A 20,077-nucleotide genomic window follows, 5' to 3' on the forward strand; every position below is an offset into this window, starting at 1 on the left:
AGTCCTAACCACACCTCTTTCCACAGCAGTCTCCCCACTGGCTAAGGAGAGAGCTCCACCTGGATACGGCTGGATGGCACCAGCCCACCCGCTCTCAGTCCATTCACAAAAATCCATCCTATCTTGAAGGGGTGCTTCACCTTTTTTTGATTTGAAAAAATAAAAATAAAAATTCTTCTCAAAGAACTTTCTCCTAAAAGCTGCTGCCATGAAACCTGCTTTCCAGTAAGTACTGCTTTCCAGTCTTCTGGTAACTGCTTTTCACACACTTCTTTATTAAGTATGCAACTCCCCCACACAACCTTCCATTTTCACAACTTGCTGCGGGTCTTACTCCTTAAACTATCTGGTGGTGGTTTCCCCAGTTTATTAGGAAAATATGTATGAAAGCCCTAATGCCACAGACCAAAATGTGGCTTTCTCTTCTTGGTCCACAAGCTGCTGGATTAAACGCTAATTAAATGCGTACTTTCGACCTACAAATTCTCTCTCTCTCATCCATGCTCTTCTGGAAATTGTATATGGGGAGCAAACTACAACTTGGTCCAAATTCCCAGTGACAGCTGCAGTTTTAGGGACACACAGGCTGGGGATGGCAGTGCAGGCAGCCGTCAAGCTTTGTCTGTCAGATGAAAGAACAAAAGGCAGCGCTTCCTCCCAGCCCTCCTTAGCACTGGAGGAAGGCAGGCTTGACACAGTAGTGGGAGGGAAAGGAAGCCATGCTGAAGCCGGGGAGAGTTTCCCGGCACCAACATACCCGGCTCGTGACCCACCTTGGAGAGCTGCCTCCTGAGGCTGAAGCGCTGGACCATGGTCCCCTGAGGAGCGAAAGCTTCGCACAAAGCACAAAGCGATCCACCAAGGGAGGGGTCTTCTTGTTTAAAGGCCAGCTCCTCGGGAAAGTCGCTGGCAGAACATTTTGAAGGCTGTCACAAAAGTCCGGAGACCATCCCTAGGAGTCTGCGCAAACTTGGAAGCACTTCATTGTTCTGCAGCGCTGGCGGCCGGGCGGGCGGGGCGGGATCCCCAGCCCTGCCGGTGCCCAGCTCTCCAGCACTTCCTGTGAGTCAGCTGGAGGGTCCAGACACAAGGACCACCCCTTCCCTTCCCTTCCCTTCCCTTCCCACCAGACCTGCGGGCGAGGGTGCCGGGGAGACACCTGCGCCTCGGCGCGCTGCGGGGTGGGAGGGGCAGCACGCAGGGAGCGACTCAGGGACATCTGCTTCGCAGGGGACCGGCTCCGCCCAGGAGGTGCACGGGGCCTTCCCCACTCCAGCCACCCGGTGTGGTACTCGGAGCCCCGCAGCAGCTCAGGCAGGCGGAAACTCCTCCCAGCTGAGCTGGGCAGCCGTGGCTTTGTCCTCTTATTCACAGGGAGGGGAAAGAGGAATGTCAGGTGCACTGCGTGCTCCGATGGTGACTTCAACTTCAGGTGACTGCCCTCTCTCGTTGGAACAAAGTACTCTTAAAAAAATTTTTGCTCACCCAAACAAACAAAAGGAAGAGCTGTGGGTGAATCAGTGCCGGCGGGGGTATGAACAAATCTCTAAGGATGAAGCTGCAGGTGAATGAAAGCAGCCGCTGGGCGCTCCTCTCCACTGTCCACGCTGCAGAATGAATTTACTAAGCGCTGAGGACAGAACCTGCTGCCTTCCCCATTCCCTGTGAGCCTCTCTCACTTCATGAACCTGCCGTGGGCACTCACCGGCTTCGGAATTTCACAACTACGTCAGGATTTCTCAAACCAACCCCCTGAAATGTGTACTAGTATCACAACTCTTAAAACAGAGCAGGAATCCTTTCTTTAAAACTTCAATATTATTATGAGGAAACACAGTGTTGCTAATTTTTTTCTTCAGACAAGAAAAGGGAAAAATGAATTTGAAAACAAAAGGAAGTCTCTGTGCCAAGGTTTTTCTCAATTATGTGCATCACATGTGCCAGCTTCCAATTATCAACAAATATAATGCTTGACTTTTTAAATTCACCTTAAAAAGACACACACACTTCATAGTATTTTAGGAAAAACAGAGAAGACACACCAAATATGAACAAATAATAAGATGTCAAGGTTCCAAAAAATTACTCTAACTCAAGAATGCGTGGAGAACATTTACTCTTAAAAACCTTAAACAGAGGACAGGGATGTAGCTCAGTGGCACAGCACTTGCCCAGCAAGCTCAAGACCTTAGGCTCCATCCCTAGCGCTGGAAAAACAAACAAAAACCTTAAAACAAAAAACAGTTGTACTTTTTGTAAAGTTTTAAACCTAAAAAATCTTCGGTAAACACACCTTCATGTCTAAGGTTCACAGTAAGTAATGTAATCTAATATTTAAATTAACTGATTGAAATGTAATTCCAAGTAGAAAGTAAGCTGAGGACTAGGGGAGTGGTTCAACTGGTAGAGCTTGCACTGGTTCAATCCCCTGAATCTCAAAAACAAAAGAGAAGGAAGGAAAGAAGGGAGGCAGGGGAGTAAAAGACAGTGAACTTGAGTTGGGCTTTTGCTGTTTATTTCTTTTTAAATGGCAGGACCAGTACCTCCATTTTTCTCCCACAGAGAATGAAAGAGTACTGAGGTTGGCATTAATGGCTCATTTCTGTAATCCCAGCACTCAGGAGGCTGAGGCAAGAAGATCCTGAGTTCAAGGCCAATCTAGGGTACAATCTAAGGCCCTCTCTAAAAGGTTTCCTTGAAGGGAAAAAAAAAAAAAAACTAACTAACTAAACAACATAAGAGTATTCTGCAGTCTTCCCCTGAGGATGCACAAACAATTGATGAGCCGGGCACTGTAATCCTAGCTACTCAGAAGGCAGAGATCAGGAGGATCGAGGTTTGAAACCAGGCAGAGAAAATAGTTTACAAGACCCTATCTCAAAAATACTTAACAAAAAAAGGGCTGGTGGAGTGGTTCAAGGTGAAGGCCCTGAGTTCAAGTTCCAGTAACACACACACAAAAAAAAGAACTGATGAGATGCTACTGTGGAAATATGAATAAGATATTCCTCATACAACTGACTAAATCCCCTTATTTTTTTCCTTTTATTGGTGGTACTGGGTGGTTGAACTAAGGGCCTCACACTTGCTAGACAGGTGCTCTACCACTACAGTCATTCCACCAGCCTGAAAATTCTTTCTATATAAAAAATAAATTTAAAATAATGAGAAAAGGAAGCAGAAAAAATATCAAAAGCTGACAGGCCCAGGTATACATCAAATGTCAACGATGGGGCTGGTGAAGTGGCTCAAGCAGTAAGAGCTCCTGCCTAGAAAACATGAGGCCCTCAGTTCAAACCCCAGTGCTGCCAAGAAAAAAAAAAAAAAAAAAAAGAATTAAATATCAATCATGAACTGAAAAGAGGATGAATCAAAGCTCCAGATACATAGAAAGTCCATTTATGGACTAAAGGGATGGCACTTCCATTTTAGTAGAAAATCATTTTTTGCCTATTAAAATAAGGACAAAAGTCTAATTGTTTAGATACAAGGCTTTTTAAAAAAAAAAAATCACAAGCACAAGCCTACAATCCAGTTCTTGATAAAAAAAATTTTTTTTTAATTTAAAAGATCTTTATTGAAATGTTAGGGAAAGAGTTAAAATCTGTAAATCTGACCTATTTTGAGGTGTCTGGCAACTTTTTGGATGATAGACCAAAAACAAAAGTTACAAAATAATAGGATATAAACAAAATTAAAATATAACTGTGTGCGTGAATGACAACAATATGATAAATAACAGAAGCCATATATAACAGATTGTTTTAATATGGAATTTGAGAATAAGCAAAACTATTATATACAAATCACAGTTTTGCTTATCCCATGGGGGAAGAGAAGAGCAATAAGGTGGTAAGAGCCATCTGAGACTAGAAATATTCAATATTTAATATAGTCTTACAGGTTCTATTCATCATATGTTTATATAATGTGTAATATATATGCATACATATAATGAATTTGTATGTGCATATATTAATTTCATTCTTACAATGGAACATTTATACAATGGAATAGTATATGGTGGTAAAAACTGACATAATTGTATGAGTTGTAAAGATATAATGAGCAAATATATGCAGCCATTCTTTTTTATAGCTACATGGTATTCCACTGTGTAAGTGAAATGAATTTATCCATTCTGCTTTTGGATCTGGGCTGTATCTACTTTTTTCCCTATTATAAATCTGCTATAACATTTTCATACATTCTTTTGGAGTTCATAAGTGTATATATTTTTCTTATGTAAAGGCCAGAAACAGAATTTGTGAAACAGAGTAAACATTGTCTAAGCCTCAGCAGATATTATATAGTTTCCACTGCAGTTGTACCAAATTATACTTACAGTAACATATGGAAGGTTCCAATTGTTCTACATCCTTGCCAATCCTGTGTGGTTCTATTTTTGTTTTGCTTTTCAATGCCCTGGGCCATCTCATTGTGGTACCGTCTCTCTCTTATTTTTTGCTTTCTATGTTGGGATCAAACCCAAGACCTCACGCATGCTCAGCATGCATTCTCCCATTTGGTGACATCCCCAGGCCTCATATATCTTTCTAAGAAGTTTCTGAGAAGTATTTGTTGTGTGTCGGTAGCGGCTTGCAGAGATGTGGCAAGGGAAATGGGAAACAGGCCAGTGGCCCTGAGCCCAGTCCCGACTGCCAGGTGGACGAGGTCATGCCCCCAGCTGGCAGCAGACTCACCTCCAGTTGTGTCCAGTGCCCCTCCCACAAACAAGAGCCCTTCCTCTGAGAGGAAAATGGAAGTTTCTGAAAACTTCATTTTTTCATCCTTATTTTTTGGTGAGACTGGGGTTTAAACTCAGAGCCCTATGCTTGTCAGGCAAGCTTAAGATATAAAGCACTGTACAATGATAAAACTTTTTTCTTTTTTGGGCAGAAGTAGGGTTTGAATTCACACTTACCAGATAGGCACTCTTCTACGTGAGCCACTCCTCCAGCCCTTTTTTGTGTTGGGTTATTTTCAAGATAGGGTCTAGTGACCTATTTGCCTGGGCTGGCTTCGAATTGCAATGCTCCTGATCTCTGCCTCTTGAGTAGCTAGGATTACAGGCATGAGCCACTGGCTCATGGAACCTGGTGGTTCCATAAAAACTTTTGAAGTTTCTAAAACACTCTGGCTTTCTCTCTCCCTCATCCATCTGCCATACCCACAAACTCCCTGATCATTCCACTTAATTAAATTCTATTTGTTCTTGTCCATTGTAAAAATTTTATTAGCTTTCGTCATTTATCTCCCACTTATAAATGGATCTGTATGATTTAATACTTTCCAATAAAATATAGGACAAAACCAAATGCCTTACTCAAGTCCAAAATACTACTTGTAAGTTTTATAAAGACTATTTGGCAAAATTTATGCTTTAAAAAGTTACACTAGGGAGAGTGACAACATGATGGCAGACTAGAAAGCTACAATCTTCCTTCCACAGAGATGTGGAGTTTAAAACCATATCCAGACTATATTGTCACTACAAGAGCTCTAGAGACCAGGTAAGAAGTGATGACAACTAACCCATAGTAAAAATAAGACAGTTTCCCAGCAAAAGGAGAGGAAACTCATGGAATTTGTTGTCCCTGTTCATGCCCTCCCTTTACACAGTACATCATGAACCATCAGAGGGAACTCCCTGATGGTATTTAGAATCCACAACCCTAAAATATGTACTGTGGCATTTGAGAAAACAACAGAAGCAAGAAGGTCTAACTTTCTCCTGCCCTTCTGTTCTTGAAGCTGGTTTCAAGACCTAGGAAGGATTTTTTGGGCCTCCCCTGCCCTCCCCATACCTTCAGGAAAGGAACACCCTCATCTGTGAAGATGAAGGCTCCCGAGGAGAATCTGAACAACAGGCCAGTTTACCCATTAGATCACATTCTCTGCCCAATCCTACTTCTCTAGCACTATCCACTTCTTGTAAAACAGCATAAAAACAGACAAGTTTAATCATCTTGTTTAATCATCTTTGGGGTTTCAGTTCCTTACAAAGACTCCCAAGTCATAGAAAACTCATGTGTAAAAAAAATCTGCAGGCTTTCTCTTCTTACGGTCTTTTGTGATGGTGGCCTCACTCACAGACTGAAGATGGTTAGAGAAAAAGATGTTTTTCTTCCCCTACATCACCACAGCAGAGCTACTCCCTTAGGACGCAAGCAAAAACATGACTCTTAACACTCTGGCCCATCTGGAAGCTGTCTGAGGGACTTGTTTCTATAGCACCTGTTAGGCCACTGACAGAACTGACATCAGAATTCAGAAGCTACTGGAAAAAAGAGACAAAGCAGCATGTTACAGCTATAGTTCTATGGACAGATGCCAAGGAAGAGAAACAGATCAGAAATGGTTAGAGATCCTAGAGCCTCCAATCATGCTTTCTGGTAAAGGCCTTCCCTGTACAAAAATACTACACAAAGACTGGGAGAGGTGGTTGTTTTTATGAATGCCCAAATCCCAGGAAAGAAATCATAAGGCATACAAAGAAACAGGGAGGGTGATACACATCTGTGGTCTCAGCTACTTGGGAGGCTCAGAGGCAGGAGGACTGCTTAAGCCCAGCTGTTTGAGGCCAGCCTGGGCAAAAGGAGACCCAGAGAAAGGGAACAACATAACCCAATTACAAGAACAAAACAAACTCTATGAGAAATGCAGATTTGAAGCTGCTGGATACCCGCTCCCAAAAAAGAAAGAAAGAAAGAAAGAAAAGGCCCAAGAGATAAAAAGAGAACACAGACAACTAAACAAAATCTGGAAAAGAATTTTGATAGTATCAATAAAGAAATTTAAGCTAAGAAAAAAACCCCAAGTTCTGTAGCTACAAAATACAATGGGTGAACTGAAAATTTTATTAAAAGGATTCAACATCAGGCTTGACCAGGCAGAAAAAAGAATGAACCTGAGCTCATCAAGTCAGAAGAGCAAAAAGAAAAAATGAATAAAGAACTCTAAAGAGAACCTAAGGGGCTGATGAGACACTCGCAAGCAGACCACTCTCACAGGAGTACCAAAGGCAGAAAAGAAAGGGATAGAGCTTTTGAAGAAATGATGCCAGAAACTCCCCAAATCTGAGGAAAGAAATATATATACTCAAGAAACTAAAAAAAAGGTTCAATAATAAAACTAATAAATCCAATGAGAAGCATTCCAAGATACATTCTAATCAAAGTATCTGAATCAGAGACAAAGTCAAAACCTTGAAAGGAGGAAAAGAAAACTCCTTCATCGCATGCAAGTGAGTCTCTATAATATTATCTGTGGGGTTCCTTCTCAGCAGAAACTTTACAGGCTGCAAAGGAGAAAAATAATATATTAAATATAACAAAAGCCTGGTGTGGTGCTTCATGCCTATAATTCCAGTTATTCAGGAGGCAGAGATCAAGAAAATCATGGTTTGAGAGAGACCAGCTTGGACAAGAAGTTACCAAGCCTCCATCTCAACAAAACAAGAAGGGTGTGGTGGTGTATGCCTGTCATCCCAGCTACTCAGGAGGTATATACACAGGAGGGTTGTAGTCCAAGACTGGCCCAGGAAAAAGCAGGACCCTGCCTGAAAAAAGCTAAAGCAAAAAAAGGGGCTGAGGATGTCATGCAACTGATAGAACACCTGTCTAGAAAATTTAAGACAGACTTCAACCCCAGTACTGGAAGAAAAAAAAAAAAAAAAAAAAAAAAAAAGCTGAAAGAAAAAAACTGTTAACCAAGAATACAATATCCAACAAAAGTGTACTTCAAAAGAAGTTAAAACATTGTCAGAAAAACAAAAGCTAAAGGAGTTCATTTCTACTAGATCTGCTCTATAATAAATGCTAAAGGGAGTCCTTCAAATGAAAGAACAGTAGACAGCAAAACTGTATCAAATATAAGGTTATCCAGTAAAGATAAGTAATTAGTAAAACTAATACAGAAACTAAAAGAAGAAGGGGGAAGGAAGGAGGGGAAGAAAGAAGGAAGGAAGGAAGGAATGTTGAAAGGAGAAACTGGAACTCATGCATATGGTGAGATTACAAAATGGTGCAACCCTATGAAAAACAGTATGAAGGTTTCCCCCATAACTAAAAAAACGAGTATCATGATTAAGTAATCCGACTTCTGGTTATATAGTCAAAAGAACTGAAAAGCATAGTCTCAAAGAGGTATTTAGACAACCATTTCAAGGTGGCAATATTCACAACAACCAAGAGATGGAAGCAACCCAAATGTCTATCAACAGATGAACAGATAAATAAAATTTGATCCTCACACACTAGAATGTTAATTTTTAAAAGGAAGGAAACCCTGCAACATGCTACAGCATGTATGAAATCCTGAGAACATATATGCTAAGTGAAATAAGCCATAAGAAGTCAAATACTACATGATTCCAATTATATGAGGTATCTAAAGAAGTCAAATTCATGGAAGTAGAAAGTAAAATAGTGGTTACCAGAGGCTGGTGGTGGAGGAGGGAAAGTTACTGTTTAACAGGTTTAGAGTTCAAGATTTGAAGACGAAAAAGCTCTGGCGATTTGGTTAAGTGTACTCACATATACTACAATAGTGTACACTTTGCAATGTCCACAACAGTAAATTTTGCGTGTTTTTGTTTTGTTTTTCTTGGGGAGTTTTTTTTCGCAGCACTGTAGTTTGAGCTTTCTAGGCAAATGCTGTATCTCTTGAGCCACACCTCCTGCAGTTTTTGCTTTTGTTGTTTTTGATACAGGGTCTCACAGGTTATGCCAGGTCTGGCCTGGACAGTCGTTCTCCTATTTACTCTTCCCACCCAACTGGAATATCAGGTACATGCTACCACACCTGGCTTTTTAACTGGTAGAGTTGCAGTGTCATTAACTTTTTGCCAAGACCTGCCTTGGACATTTCTTAGATTTGCCTCCCAATTTCTGCTTCCTGAGTCGCTAGGATTACAGGCATGAGCCGCTGCAACCAGATAGCTATATGGAGTTTTGTGTTTGTTTCATGTGTGGTACAGGAGTTTGAACTCAGGGCTTCGCAATTCCTAAGCAGGCGCTTCATCACTAGAGCCACTCTGCCAGCCTTAGTTACACGTTTTGTGTAACAATAAGAAAAGTAATTTCTGTCTATTTCTAAGTAGACCCATTATTTGGCACTTTGAATTTTGTTTCCTTAAACTTCTCTCTCTTTTTCTTCCATGTAGACATGGAGTTCAACACTACATCTTTTTCCAGAAAAATGGAATCTTGTTTAAATAATAGGGCATTCTCTTCACATAGAAATGTGGGGCTTTGACATATCAAGTCAAAGCTTTTAAGACCTGGGGTGGGAGTGAGGGCGAGGAGGCCTACTGTCCAAAAGTCTTATAAATGAACAAACATCTACTCCTGACTTGTTCTTTATCTTACTACTTATAATCACATAATGTTAAAAAATAATTCTTTAAAAAAATCAGCTTCTTAGTCCTCATCTAAATTCCATTTCTCAGAACTTAGAATTTTAAAAAGGATCACTGGTTACATTTGAAAGGACTACAACATGAAACAAAATAAACATGCGTCTAGATTCTCCTCTTTAGAGTGACATGGCCTCACAATTTATTTGTGATGGCCAGAGCACGTTGAGCATGAATATTTCCACTGTCAGAGAAACAAAGGCACAACGGCCACCCCACAGACCACACAAGCATCTCTAGCAGTGCAAAGTGGGAACACTGATCAAAAGGAATATCCCAAAGACCACATATGAACAACTGGTTGGCAACCAAAAAACAAAGGAGGACCACTTTAGCATTATGAAATGCTATTTTTTCTCCTTTGTAATACATCTTGACTTAAAGTCTAACTTACCTGTATTAGCATAGCAGTATCAACTTTCTTTTGATTAGTGTTTGCATGGTACAGTCAGTCCTCCATATCTGTGGGTTCCAAATCTGTGGATTCAACCAACCGTGGATTGAAAGTTCTCAAGAAAAAATTTCCTTGTATTATTGCCTAAACAATACAGTATAACAACTGTTTATATAGCACTTACACATTATAAGTAATCTAGACATGATTTAAAGTATACAGGAGGATGTAAGTTACATGCAAATGCCACACCATTTTATATAAGTGACTTGAACATTCACAGACTTTGGTATCCATGAGGACTAGACAAGGGATCTGGAACCCATCCCCATGGATACCAAAGGACAACTGTACTATATTTTCTACCTCCATTTTTATTTTTGCCATATCTGTTCTTTTTTCCTCTTTTCTTATTTTTTTTCCCTATTAAGTACTTTTTATTCATGTCATTTTTATATCCACTTTCAGTTAGAAATTTTTGTGTTATTCTTACACATTCTCTTTATTTGTTGGCTGTTCTGGAGTCTGAGCTCAGGGCCTTGCATTTGTCAGACAAGCACTCTACCACTAGAGCCACATGTCCAGTCCTTTTTACTTCAGTTATTTTTCAGATATGGTCTCCTGCTTTTGTGACCAGGTTCCCAGCCTCAGACTGTGGTCTTCCTATGGCCTCCTGTGTAGCTGAGATCACAATAGTGTACCACCATACTTGGCTTGTTTTGTTGAGATGGGATCTTGCTAACTTGTTGTCCAGGTTGGCTTTGGACTACTACAACCCTCCTGATAGCCACCTCTGAGGTAGCTGGGATTACATAAATGAGCCACTGCCTCATAATATTACATTTTTAACTTACTATATCACTACAATCGACCTTAACAATATCCCAAACAATACAAATTATTAAAACAATGTAACTCATTAACCTTTCCCTGACCCCAATGGTTTCTTTCACCCAAACCAAGATTTAGATGTCTAAGCCTTAATAATAAAAATCAAGTTTTAAAATATTATTCTATGATGCTCCAAGCCAAAAAGATAACCAAAGTTATTTTGCTATAGAAATATTATCCTTTCAATTGTTACAGGAGTAAATAAAAGAGTTCTAGTCTCTGTTTTTTTCTAGTTCAAAATTGTGGCTCCCTACATTTCAAAAGGCTGTGGTATGTAATGGAGAAAATACTAAACCTGGATTGAAATCCGCAGAAATGAAATCTATGATTTTTTTAGTTTGAGGATAATGAAGTCTTTAGAGAGCGAGCCTATATCAAAGCTCCTTAAATTTCTATTCTAATAAGTTTCCTTAGATGGGGAACAGTGGATTAAACATGGAGGACTGAACAGATTTATCTTGGCTCTTTACTAAAATTGAATAAGAAAAGGCATAAGCCCACAAAGGCAAAGAGAATTGGAGAGGAGAGAAGAGGTAAGAGATGGCAATAAAACTGTGGAAGGTGGAGGATGCACAGTTAAGTAATAAATGACTGCTTTCAGCTTTTCTCCAGTCACATCAATGCTTTGCAGGGTAGCATGTGTTGTGGGGAAATCAACAAGAAGCCAATTTATTTTAAAACTGCACTCCTAATATTATAATTAGAAGTATCAAAGCCTGCTTCCTGAAAACAGGAAGACTGATTAGCACATGTCAAGGTGAGCTACACCTCAGAACACTTAAGCACAGGGTTCCAAAGCAGCAGACTCCTGCCCAGATAAGGGCCAGTTGAGCTACCATTCTGAGGGCAGTGGAGTTAATCAGCCCAGGAGAACTGCAGCCCTCTGCACCTCCCCATCCCTCAGTCTCCTAGAACACAACAGCCAACTCACCACCTCCATCTACCCAAAGGCAAAAGCTTAAAACAATTTCTCTGCAAAGATCAAATGGAGAAAAGAGCTGTAAATACTGATAATTACAGGGCCTTGCAATACCCTGAGTCTGTGCACAATGACTCTATAGTAAAAATTATCAATCTGTAAGCCCTCACAAAGAGCGTTTCCTACACCAATTCAATGCTTCTCTCAAATATGAGAAAGCCAAGGCTGGCCAGATTATTAAACGTAAGAGACTAAATCTCTAGGGCGAGGGAAGGAGACACGGACACATCATAGGAAGCGACAGGAAATATTCTCAAAGACAAAAGAAAATAAACCCATAAAACAAGGAAAAGATGCTTAAATAATCAGTCAACTAAGAAAAAAAGCACTCAGGAAATTAAAACTATATCAGGAATATTTAGTAAAAGGACTAGAAAACGAGCTTTAGAGAAGTCTCAGGAATTACAACAAAATGCAAACAGAAAATATAAAGAAAACATTCTTAAAAAAAAAAAAAATCACAAAATCAGGGGTATAACCTCTGGCTATCAAAAAGAGAGCAGACCCAGTGCCACCAAAACAAAAAAGAAACAAACAAAAAAAGATTTTAAAAAGAGAGCAGATATGCAGGTGGGGAAGAAATTGAACAAATAACGTAAGTTAACTATGGCTATGTGTAGTAACATCAGTCGATCATGGAAATATTTCTGCCCAAAAAGCAAATTGTTGACGACTAATGAGCTATGACCGCGTTTTATAAAAGCCTCCAAGCAGACATAACTAGACAACAGTCTGCTCTCTATGACTCAAGGGCGTGAAGGCTGGCGCACGGCCCCAGTGGTAGACACTTGCCTAGCAAACACAGGGCGCTTACTTCAAGCCCCAATACTGCTTTAAAAAAGAAAAAAAAAAGCTAATGAAGTCAAGGGCATGAGATTCTAAATTCAGGACAATGGTAGAATCACAAGTGTTTTCAAGACCATGGTGAATGGAAATGCTCCCAATCTTGAGTTGTATGGTAGGATCAAAGGCAGTTTGTCTTAAGTATGTCATAGCTTTTATACAAGTTTATTTTTATATGAACATATATAATAAAATTTGAAATATGGAATAATAAAAACCAGTATTATTAATAATGATGTTTTTGCCCCCCTCCCTGAAGTGGTGGGAATCAGACCCAGGTCTTATGCATACTAGGCCAATGTTCTACCACTGAGCCACATCCGCTGTCTGTAACAAAATTTTCTAAATGTAACATTTCCAGATCCAATTTTTGGTTTTCCTGTATCAAAAGGACCCACAAGTTCCTAGCTTTGCAAATGCCACAAAGACCCACATCAAGAGACATCACTGTAAAATTTTAAAAGAACAAGGATAAAGAGAAGGCTTTAAATTCCAGAGAGAAAAACAGGTAAAACCTAGAGAATCAAGAATTGAAACAGCACCAGATTTTTCAGTCGCAATCCTAGAAGGTAAAGGGTATCAACACAACAGAATGTTTTTTGCAAAATTCTATGAGGAAATTACTTCCAATCTACAATTCATTATCCAACCAGACTATGCAAAGAAATATAAGGATAAAATGAAGAAATTTTGAAATGGGCTTAACTTCTGCCCTTTTCCTATAAGGTTTCAAGAGAACGTGCTTCATGAAAAGAATAAACCAATAAAGAGGACATGAAATCAAGAAAATAAAAATTCTGTTATTTCCTTATAGATTAAGGAGTCCTAGACAAAAGGTTGTAACAGTCCTTCAGAGCAATCAATTCAGACTAGAGGCAAGAGAGCTTCAGGAAGTATATCTCGAAGAAAACAACTGAGAAGACACAATGCTTTGAAAATACTGATTTTCAGTTCTTTCAGAATTTGGAGGTGACCTAATAATAACTGTAAACAAAAATTAAAGCAGTAACTCTAAGGACAACAAAAGAACTGTAAAAGGGAAATACAAGACTCAAGTTGGACAATGCGCATAACTGTCATAATGTTAACAGCGTATGAAATTTAAATTTCAACTAAAATAATGCATGACAGGAAAGAGGTGATAAGAGAACTAAATTATCATTATCTTTGTAAGGAATCAAGAGATATTATGTAGCGACAGAAAATAATAGTGGCCAAGCATGTTATTTAGATAAATCCCAGAACAAAAAAGTTAAAAGTTAAAAAAAGATTGCTTGGGGAAAGTGAGAAATGGGTTATTAGAACCCTGTGGTGGCTCTATTGTTTTTTTGGGTTTTTTTTTAATGTTTTATATGTGATAAACCTAAAAATGAAAATAAAGCTTTCCTTGGGTTGTTGTTGGAGACGACAACTGTTTGTGAGAGGTGGAAGATGGCCCTGAGTCAATCTATGGAAACTCCTTCACACACACACACAAAATACACCAACAGATTCCCAGGCAAGTAGAATGCTTCACACTCCTCCTAATGTTGAAAAGCAAAGAGATGATTTTTAAATTCTTGCTCTCAACGATTCTCTAAAAGACTAAAGACATAGATTCACATCTGAAATACTCATTTCTTATGCTTTTTCACTGACCTAATGTCACACTTCGGTTTTCCTTTGTCACGATGTTTTTCAGAGCTGCAGCTATGGTTTTAAAATGGCACTATGACAATACAGAACTGTGATGGACAGTGAATGGTGTAAGACACCAGGGCACATATCTCTAAGAAGAGAGCATAAGCTGGTATTTATGGAAATTACACGAAGAGAGTGGCTTACAATATTTTCCACTCAACACCAATGCCTTTTACAAAGACTCCTTTCCTGCCTGTTTCAATGGGGCTAACTTTTTTTTTTTTAACTCATTTTTTGGTGAATCCCACTGAAGTAGTAAAAATTTAACTGTACCCAATAAAGACAGGCTAGATGTCAAAGATACACATCTAATGAGAAATTTTTAGTTACTGATTTAATAAAACACACTGGAGCTGCAAATTCTCATGATGATGAAAATAAGATACCAAAGTAACACTGTCTTAGATTTGTGTACCAATCCACAAATTTCTATACCCTAATGCAATAAAAGATACTACCACAGAAGCTTCAGCAAAAACATATCACAACTAGTATGCAGATCCAAAGAAGGTCATTTACATTGTAACTTAAATTCTCCTGAGTTATATAATCAGATCATAAAATCTTTATCGCCAGACCCACAAACCTAAACTTCTGACAACAGGAAAGCCCTGCATTCCCTCTTTATGCAGAGAAATTACCGTAAGTTCACCCAATAACTTAAGGTCCTCCATGCAAACATTCCCAAAAAAACTTATTAATCTCACAAGTATTTGTCTGCTTGGACAAATTTTATTCTATGTCTGGTATAATCACCAAAAACTATATAAAGACAATGTTGGACACCCATGAAATACAGAAAATGGAAGGACGCTTACTAAAGAAATGTTTTATCATGAACAATCCCATTTACAATAGCAATTAGAATTAGGACACTTTTTTAAAACTGTATGGCCATTTGTTTTGCATGTTATACTTTTTTGCAGAGATGGAAATGTTCTCAACAGAACTTCTCACTAAAAGCAGGACTACCTTTCCACTAAAAACAATCTCAACTTCTGGTGCTCCCTAGTACTCGGCAATCTCAGATTGACGCAGCACACCTTTGGCCTTCATGTTCACAATGAGAAAGAAGGAAATGACAAGCACAGGAGAGAAATTCAAGCTGGTGGGAACTCTAGAGGACAGTGGTCACATCCACAAAACTCCAGTCAGTTCTCTGTTGGTGCTGAAAGTTCTCTTTTCACAACCTCCATTCCAAGATATTTATCCTGAAAACACTCTTAAGTTTATTGGTTTATATTTCCTTGTTGGGTTTCACAAAACTACCTCCCCCTCCACCAAAAAAAAACAAAACAAAACAGAAAAAGGGGGGTTTGCTAAGGTTTTTGTTTTTAAGGTGATACAACCTGAGCTTCAAAAGATTAACTGCAGAATATTCTTAATGAAATCACACGTATATATAAGTGAGATGGAACGTAACAAATGGCAAATTATTTATTAAATCATCTGTGATACCTTCTAAAAATTGTTTATCTAAACTTGCTTTAAAATTCTCTCTTTTCTTTCCTTCCTTGGGAGGGGGGGTTATAATTAAGTAGGGTAAATGATAAGGCCCAATGTTGGAATTTATTAATGTATTTATTGTCCTATAGAGTGAGGCTATAGACTTCCAAAAGCATTAAAATGTTTTCCTGCGTGAAACTAGCTTGAAAACCAGCTTTCTAAACAAGACGACAGAAGTAGTTCTGACCAGAGGTCTGGGTGAAGAAGACCTATTTCCCAGTGTACTCTGAGCCAGATCATCATTCCCAGCCTAATTTTCCTACAGAGCTTTAAGTACTCATCCTGAGAATTCCTATATATAGTTCCAGAATCTCAAGGGTATCAGTTTAGTTCAACTGCCTCTTGGAGTTGTGGATATTCATAGTGTAGTTCCCCAGCCTTTCTCTGACGAACTCTAGGCTAGGAAAGTACTCTGAGACAGCTAGTAACCAAAGTTACTTCTTTGGTCAAAGTTCAGAACCACTGACAGAGAAATGGATTCTCCTTAAGCCTACCTTGTTCATGAAGCTTGTGGCAATCTAGAATGGTATATATGCACACAAACACACAGGAAGATACAAACTTTTGAAGCAATTTCCCATGATCCCTCCAAACTAAATCTAAAAATGAAACCTACTTTGACTGAATTTATCTACACTTAAAAACCTAAGCTGGATTCCTCAGAGTATTCTACACTGGAAGCGGCCACAAGAAGATGTAGTCCTTTCCAATCAATATTTCAAGTATAATATTCTTACTGGAATTGCTTCTCAAGAATATTATTATTTAGACCATACTGAAACTTCTTTCAAAATGTCTTAACATAATGAGATATAGGATATGCTTTGAGTTTTTAAAGATGTTCACACTATCATAAGTAATATACTTATGAAGAATGAGGTTTTGTAAAGCTGCAATATCTAGACTCTTTCAAAGGTAAGAACATTTAAACCAGGTTTCCAAGGAAGACTGTCAATCTTCTATTATTTAGAACCAAAACCACCTTATTGACCAAAGTAAAAATCTTCAAATTATTTACGAGCTGCAAGAATATTTGTAAAGTTCAGGATTTAGGTTAACATTTGCTAAGAACTGGTTCCACATGCTAGTTGATAATTAAGAACAAGGTTTTGGGGTTGTATTAGGAAACCAAGAAAACTGTTTTTAAAAAACCCCGAGGGCAGGAAGAATCGTTAGTATAATGCAATAAATGCAAACTACCAGCAATGCCATCCAGGAACACTCTCCGCAGTACCAGAACACATCCTCAGAGGACGTCTAAAAGTTACGGTTGCTAGAGTTTCCTAATAACATCTGTCCCAGGTGCCAAGGAACTGGAAGTACTTAATTCCCTGACACTGGTATTTGCTGAAAAGAAGGTTTAAGTTTAACTTAAACTTCCAACATATGATTAAGGATCTAGCTCAAAAAAAAAAAAAAACAAGTATGGGAATTTCCATATAAAAATTAATCCCCAAGACAGAAGACCAGTGTTCAAATGTCAAATAATGCTTTCAAAATTACAATTTTGCATTGTAGGGTCAATTTTTTCTAAGAATGTCAAAGAAAGTTACAGTTCTTTAGAATATCTTTTAAAAATCTGTGCAAACTTTAAGGTAATCTTAAATTGCTCAGAAGAGAAATAAGTTGCTAACAATAACTTCTTCCTCTGGAACACCTAAAAGACCATCTCTCATCATCACATTCTGATTTCCTGTGGGTCATGCTTCTATTATTTTGAGATGGGAATTATTTTTTTAGAAAAGAGAAAAGGAAAAAGGAGAAAAAGGGAGGAGAAAGGGAGAGAAGGAAAGGGAGAGAGAGAGAAAGCAAAGAAAGAAGGGAGGGAAGACAAAACTTTCTATTTCAGAGATTACCCTACAGACACTAAAGACAGTTTGGGGTGCAGAAGCACTCATTAAAAAGCAAAAGTACCTGACAAGCTAAGTATAACAAAAGGCTGGATTTTTAAGAAGCAGCATGTAGTTACTTCAGCATTAGAAAAGTGACAGCTCAGGTTTTGTTATCACGTGGCCAGATGTGGACAATGCATTCTGTTCCAGAGACCACAATTTAAGAATACTGAAAAACAAGGCAAAGTGGATGGATCAACATAACTCAGAATTCACAACTATGATGTGAAAGAATACTCCATGGGTCATTTCAGCAGTACATATACTAAAGTGGGACTACAGAGAATATCCCTACACAAGGATAACATGAAAATTCGTGAGGCAGTCCATATTTTGCATGGACCGCTAGGGTTCTTGGTGAACTCTGGAAGCCACAAATTTAAATATAACAATCAAGAACCTACTTGATGTGGACTTTTCCACTGGAATTCAGGGAAGTTCCAAATTCATTTAGCATCCCAAGGAGCCCCACTGCCTTATACCTAAGAGATATTTAATCTGTTCCCTGGGTCAGCCTTCTCCATGAGCTATCTATGCCAGGCCTTATAACTGACTACTAGGTTATACTTGGTAAGACCCATGGCAGCAGAGATAGTGACAAAAAGCAAGATTTTCGGAGCTGGAAAGAATTGGTTTCAACACCCAGTACAAATTTCTTACCAACTCTGTGAACATAAGTCATTCCAACTTTACCTCAGCTCCTTACAAAACAGAGAGAGTAATACTTCACAGTGCAGCTGCTTGCTGTGAGGAGTCACTACTACGGATCTGTAGCCCTTTGAATGCCTGCATTAATTTGGTGAAGAAAGGAAGGAGTGAGAGAGGAAGGGAGGAAGGAGGAAAGGAAAGGAAAGAGGGAGGGAGGAAGCCCGGTCAGGCATGATAACACACACCTGTAATGCCAGTTACTGGAGAGTCAGAGATTGGAAGGATGAGGTTTGAGGCCAGCCCAGGAAGAAAGTTAGCAAGACCCCATCTCAACAAACAAGCCAGGTATGATGGTGTGCACCTGTAATCCCAAGATAATATGGGAAGTAAAAATAGGAGGATCACAGTCAAGGCTGACTCCAGGCAAAAACTCAAGACCTTATCTGAAAAAATAACTAAAGCAAAAAAGGACTGGGAAGTATAGCTCAAGTTACAGAGTGCCTGCCTAATGTGTGAAGCCCTGAGTTCAAATCCCAGTACCACCAAAAGGAAAAGAAATAGTTCAAAGACTAGTTTAGGAAAGAGAGAGACTCAGGGTGAAGGTAATTTATACTTGCAGTCATTACATATTCTGATGGCCCTAACTGAAGAAATATAGGAGGAAGACCCAGATTAACACCATACACCTGTCTGAGACACAGGTAGAATGAGATGCTTTGGGACAATCTGAGAAGCTAGATAGCCACCTAGGAAAAATGAATGCTACAAAGCAAAGATGATGACTGCAGAAATCCCTCCCAACCTGACGTTTTATTTTAAAGAAAGGCCAGAGATGTGGCTCCAGAAGTAGAGTGCCAGCCTAACAACTGCAAGGCCCTGAGTTGAAACCCTAGTACTGCTGAAAGGGGAGGGGAGGGAAGTAGAGAGGGAGAGAGAGAGAGGGAGAGAGAGGGGGAGAGGGAGAAGGAGAGGAGGGGAGGGAATTCTGCTTAGCAGAATTGGTGCTCTTCAATTCTCTGACATTATCAACAGGGTAGAGACAACACTGAACACAGACTTTGACATCTCTGGACCCATACAATGAGGAATTTGATTAGGATTACATCTAAGATGTAACAGTCTAATGAAACTTTGGTAGTCACATGGCAATAGCCAGTGATCTATTGACTGAAAGTCATCTGTGTTGCAAGGGACTCGTTTTGCAAGTCAAGGTTTTTAAATTCTTAAGCTTCCTCATCACTACATTTTGAAACCTGGATCATGGCTTCTTTTCCCCGTAAGGTGTTACTATGATAAAATAAAATATGCTCTGCCCTTAATAAGTATTTGACTTGATCTTTAGCTGGAGATAGGAATATTTTTATTGTATACATAAGCCAATAGAGCCTTGCTTATTCTTTTTACAAAAAGACCTGCCAGTACTCTTTTTTTCTTTTTGGCAGCACTGGAGTTTGAATTCAGACCCTTAAATGCTCTACCAGCTCTTTTGCTTTAGTTTTTATTTTTCAGGTAGGTATCTGGCTTTTGCTTCGGGCGGGCCTCCTTCCACAACCCTTACAACCTACGTTAGGGAGAATGCAGCTGAGGTCACAGGTGTGCATCACCATGCCTGGCTTGCTTTTCATTTTATTTAGTCACCCCAACCCAATTATTTTGAGCTAGGATCTTGCCCGAGGTGGCCTCAAATCTCGATCCACCCATTTCTGTTTCCTGTGTAGCTGGAATTACAGACATTCACCACCATGCTTAGCCCCCTGAGATTCATTTTTAAAAATGAAACATTTATGTATTTAAAATGATTCTATTTAAGAAAAGAGTATTTTCAA

At 39.1% G+C, this 20,077-nt stretch overlaps 1 protein-coding gene across 7 annotated transcripts in view; it reads right to left on the reverse strand.

The window, feature by feature from the left end:
* Window positions 1-20,077, reverse strand: part of Tmcc1 (transmembrane and coiled-coil domain family 1) — a 193,165-nt gene that overhangs the window by 113,477 nt on the left and 59,611 nt on the right. The window contains exon 2 of one of the 7 annotated variants that reach the window (XM_020175604.2): window positions 9,813-9,895. The exons of 5 other annotated variants lie outside the window; for them this stretch is intronic. In XM_020175604.2, the coding sequence (XP_020031193.1) occupies window positions 9,813-9,824 (12 nt within the window). In that variant the 5' untranslated portion in view covers window positions 9,825-9,895. Of the gene's footprint in view, window positions 1-773; window positions 988-9,812; window positions 9,896-20,077 lie in introns of those variants that run through there. One more of the 7 variants, XM_074044467.1, reaches the window with a different exon arrangement.

This window comes from Castor canadensis, chromosome 10 (genome assembly GCF_047511655.1).
Source record: "Castor canadensis chromosome 10, mCasCan1.hap1v2, whole genome shotgun sequence".
NCBI classification, from domain to species: Eukaryota; Metazoa; Chordata; class Mammalia; order Rodentia; family Castoridae; genus Castor; species Castor canadensis.